Source organism: Lactuca sativa, chromosome 8 (genome assembly GCF_002870075.4).
Source record: "Lactuca sativa cultivar Salinas chromosome 8, Lsat_Salinas_v11, whole genome shotgun sequence".
Lineage (NCBI taxonomy): Eukaryota > Viridiplantae > Streptophyta > Magnoliopsida > Asterales > Asteraceae > Lactuca > Lactuca sativa.
This window is the reverse complement of record NC_056630.2, coordinates 301,294,516-301,299,876: the sequence shown is the minus strand read 5'-3', so window position 1 is coordinate 301,299,876 and position 5,361 is coordinate 301,294,516. Positions and strand designations below refer to the sequence as shown.

The following is a 5,361-nucleotide window of genomic DNA, read 5'->3' as shown; positions in this document are numbered from 1 at the left end:
AGAACGCATTCTGAGTAACCAAATTTGGGTTGATTGCATGACTAGGAAAGTCACATCATAACTGAAATCGTTTTTATTAATGAATTTTATTTAGTTTATTTTCATTGCAATTTTAGTTTTATTTAATAATCAAAAACCCTTTTTTATTATTTTTTGTTTTGACAAAAATGTACGTTTTGCAAAAAAATAGTGATGTTTAGGCTGTGTTCCTGAAGATTCAACCTTGTTTCACTATGCTATATTTTTAGTGCTTCTAACAGTGAAATTTTATTTGTTTAAATCGTACGCGACAACAGTTTAACACTTGCCAAGTTTAGTGCGAGTGAACTTTTTTTTGGTCTTTACCTTGGCAAGTTTAGTCCATGTGAACTTTTTTTTTTGTCATTTAATTGGCAATTTCAGTCCCTGACAGTTATTTCTATAGCAATTTAAGTCCTTGTAATTTTTTTTTTCTTTTTGGGTCTCCCCTCTATTTTCTAAGGTTTTATGTTTAACCTCCATAGTTTATATGATTTTCCTATAGTTATCACCCCTCAACTTTGTCAAATGTCACTTTGACCACCCTCAACTTTGAACTTTTTAAAATATCACTTTCATCCCCTTGATTTTTTCTAAATTTTCGTGTTTACCCCATCCACCAACAATTTTATCATTGATATCGATCTTGTATATTTATCTATCAACAAATTCAACAATACCTAACTTTTATAAATACAATCGCCAAAATTCAATTTACATAACGTATTGGTGTCGCCACAACACGCAGTGGGCAAAATACTAGTTCTAATATAATTATAAACATTCTTAATGCACTAATAAATCATTAAAAAATATATATTGAAAATAAAAATAATATGCATATAAATATGAAGTTATCTTTGGATTTTATTTTAATAATAAAAACCAATCTGAAATAATAATTCGATTATGGTTCAAATAAGTGAAATACCTTCTCTCTCAGTAATAAAATACAATCCAAATTATCTAATTAGAGCATTTTATTTTATTACAATAGTGATTGATCCTAGCTATTTCTTTTTTGTGTTAAGTCTTGATAAAAGAGAACGAACATTTGTATAGATACAATGTTGCTAAGACCATCCCTTATACTCTCCACAACAACGGTCGTGGAGAGCTTCCAGATCACCCACCGGAGCAACCACGAACCACTCCACCACAACCGGAGTACTCTCCGATGAGAACGAAGAGAGAGAAAGAAGAGAGGGACAGAAGAAGGCTGACAAAGAAGAAATCGGTCAAGAAGCCCTGATTGGGCGCTGCGTCTCGACATAGGCACAACGATCCAACATGAAAATGACGAACCATGACCGGCCGGGGTGGTATGCACGACCGTTGTCCGTGGCCACGTAGACCACGACCGGGTTCGTGGTCCGTATACCGGATGACCTAACATATAATGTTTCTTTTTTAAAATAAATACAATGTCTCAACTTAAGTAGATGATTACTTTAGCTATTTTTAAATTTTAACAAATAACAAATGGTTGTTTATTTAAAAACCATTACAAATTAAAACAATATATTTTCATATTAATTCTTTAAATTTTTTAAAAGAATAACATAATTAGTAACTTATATTTAACTTAATTTTCAAATAAGTTCAAATAATAAAATTAAATTCAAACAATTAATAGTTACATATATAATAGAAAAACAAAAATAACAAGCACATGATATTCATATTATATTATATTTATACATATAATAGTTAATAACCTAACGAATAAACATTAAAATATATTCAATTACTTATAATTTTCGATATAAATATTTTTTTCAGTAAAGAAAAATACTGGCAACTTAAGATACTATATATAAAATCATTATTTAATATTTTAATATTAATAGATCACTAATTCGTACGCAACAAGTTTTCTATACATAAAAATTTATGTTTTATAAAATTATACATTATAACATTTTAAAACACAAATTGTTACATATGGAAAAAAAAATTTGTTGTCTAGTAATCATCTCACATATGTAATAACACTTATTTCATAACTTACCTTATTAAGACCTTTTTTTTAGTATCAAGTAAAAAAATCAACAATTTATTGTGAAACCATTAATTTTTTTTATGCATTAACTCCTGATTGCGAGACTTGCCGGTTTACAAGTACACGATTTTTCCGTTCCCGAGTTCAACTTAACGATAGAAAGGAAATGAAATGGGTGGAAATGAGAAGAAAATGAAACAAATTGGTGTTCCCGAGTTTCATTAAAGGAAAGAAGTGGAGAGAAATGGAATGATCATTTTCCCTCCTATCTTTCCTTCCGATTTGGGAGGATTTGGAAGGAAAGAAGAAAATGATTAATTTTTTTCCACTTCTCTCCAATTCAGAAACACAAAAGAAAATTTTGTTTTCTTTTCCTTTCTCTTCTTTTCCTTTCTCTTCTTTTCTCTCGTGACATTCATATTAATCCATATGTGAATGGGTGAATGCTTGTTTGAATTTTTGTACGAATAAAACACGTAGCAACACCATCACACATATTCATTTGATCTCAAAAGTCAGAAAATATTGACATAATATGTTTCTTATAACGTTTATGAATTAAAAAATGTTGAAAACATTACATGACCTATGTCCCGATTATTTCTTACACATGTTTAGCCTAAAATCACCTGTGCGTGGCATCTCTAAAAAAGTCAAACTGTTCATAATAGATCCATAAAATCAACAGCTGTTATACTCGAATTCGAATGTGTCGACGAATCATCAAAATATAATATTTAAAAATAATTATAATCAGAATTGAAGAATGGTTGAAAGCTTGATTTGATCAAATAAGTATAATTGAAATCAGTTATCTACAATCCAGTCACAGATGCACAACAACAACAACAACACAGATCCTTGTACAAATTTCTAAGTCAATTTAACACAAATTACTCCGATTACTATCAAAATCATCGATATAATCATAACCATAGGTTAAATCACCTCCACATTCATTTAAAATCTCAATAGCAAGTTCTAATTGATCTTTCAGATATCTATCTAACAAACTAAAATCCGATTTTACCTGGATTCCGCCTTCTACATCGTTCTCACGCCGCCGTAGCGGCGGCAGCGACGGCGGCAGTGGATTTTGAGGAGGAGCCGGTTTCGACCGACGACGGCGGCGGCAGAGACGGACGAACACCTCAGCGGCGCAAAGGAAGGGAAACATAGCGCAAATGAAAGGGATAAGTAAAGGAGAACAGAGAAGGAGAATCAGGTAACGTAACCTGTGACCACTGAGCCACGATTGTAGAATTAAAGCCATCGCCGCCGTCGGATTGTGTACCTCGTCGCCGGCGGCGGCTGTATCATAATCGTTATCCTTGATGATCACCAAGGGTTTCCGACGATCGTTTTCGGACTTTACTTGGGGTTTACTTGACCCGAAAAACAAGAAACAATTGCGCATGATCCGATTAGACGACCGATTTGGGGGTTGCTTCAAGCATAGTGAAATTGATTACAGAGGGAAGTTATTGAGAGTGTGTGAGACACCCTTTTATTTCAAGGGCTCGAAAGGGTAAATTGGGATACAGACACAACGTACAACAGCCAATGCGTAATTTACAATTCTTAATGCAAGTTTTATGGACTTGTAGGAATTAGGTTAGTTCGTTTCATAATTCCATAATATTAAAATGGAACAAATGGACAAAAAAATAAATTATTTTTTATGAAATAGAATTGTTATGAAAAGTATGATAACAACATATTTATTTCCATTTAAGTTCTTTATTCTGATAACACATGGCATTAACTAATTTCATGATTTATGTATATTTGAAAGGTAGAAGAGAAAGTGAGAAAAAAATATATTCTGATTTGTTTCATTTAAATAATGTTCAAAAGGTATATTTTTTTCAGTCACGATATCATCATTTTAATTTAGTACAACAATGGCAAACTATTTATAAAATATATTAGTTAAAAGATAATAAATTAAAACGTTCGTCCTGAAATATTTGTAAAAATAAAGTTTTATTTATTCTTTTTAAATTAATACACTTTATTATAGTTTAATATTGATATAATATGCTGACTTTTAACTAAAAGGTTAAATAACACACGACCCACTCAAATCCCTCTTAGCTAAAATATTTTACAAATGCTTTCGTCTCGTTGTATTCAACTAAAATTATTTAATTTTAAATTCAATGATGATTTTCAGTAACCTAAAATATTCGTTTCTAGTGAAATAACTTGAAAAATGTGAACTTGGTCCATATGTTTTGCCATTTTTTTTTACAACTGTACTTTTGTTTTGAACAACTGAAAGTCTCATATATTAACATTAACAGAATTAGCAAATCGCTAGAAAATAAACAATTACAAAAGGTTAAAAAGCCAAACAATTAAAAAAACATCGGGTTTGGAAGCTCGGAAATTTAACCAAGAAAAAGACTCTAAAACAATACTATCAAACAAAGTACTTCTCATAATTTAAGTCTCATCAACCATTCCAGAATTTCGGAATGTTCAAATTATCCAACACGTACATACCGACTATTACTAGCAAAGACACAATTTCTTTTGAGATATTACTTGGTCATGTACTTAAGAAAGTCATTCTTTTTTTAGAACGACAAATTTATTAAGGAAAACTAGCAATGCGTTACAAATAAAAGTCAATTTACATGGAAGTAATAGACAAAATTGGATCCTATAATCAGGAATTGACATTTGTTCTACGACACCTATTACTAGTCCAAATGAAACTATCAGACATCACCTTATCAAACAACAAACATTTTCTAGGTTTAACTTTAACAAAAAGTAAAGTGTTTCTAAAACACCAAATCGACCATCAAAGAGTAAAGAAAACCGCCTCCAAAAGATATTGACAAATAGAAGATAAATGCAAAGTGTCAAACCAGTCAAACCAATCTTGGAATGAAAACAAAGTAGGCGTCTGAACATTCCACCAATTGCAAATAAGTTTTACTAAATCTTTAGCCAAATCACACTCGAAGAACAAGTGGGTAGTAGTCTCAACTTCTCTCTCGCATATGGGGCATACAATAGAATTTATCTCAATTCCTCTTTGCGATCACACTGGCATATAACTCTATAATACTCTGTCTCTTAACTCTATTACCACACTAGGTAAAGTATAGTGAGAAGACTCACCTCGGGTATCTCGGTAAATCTCTGACTCGGTAAATGCTGGCCTAGCCTCCGCCTAATCATATGAAAATAACACTCTATTTAATATAACTCTCAAGGCTAGACTATGTTCTCTTATGACACTCTCAGAAGGGTAAAAGACCATTTTACCCCTCCCATAGCTCAAAGGCCCCACAATAGACCATACCCTAAAAGTCAACCAAAAGTCA

The 5,361-nt window shown here is 31.6% G+C and overlaps 1 protein-coding gene across 1 annotated transcript; it reads right to left on the bottom strand.

The window, feature by feature from the left end:
• Positions 1-2,802: 2,802 nt before the first annotated feature.
• On the bottom strand, positions 2,803-3,516 carry LOC128127552 (uncharacterized). Its single transcript, XM_052766110.1, has one exon. It carries the CDS (start codon positions 3,435-3,437, stop codon positions 2,904-2,906), a length of 534 nt encoding a protein of 177 aa, XP_052622070.1. The 5' UTR covers positions 3,438-3,516; the 3' UTR covers positions 2,803-2,903.
• Between the last annotated feature and the right edge of the window lie 1,845 nt (positions 3,517-5,361).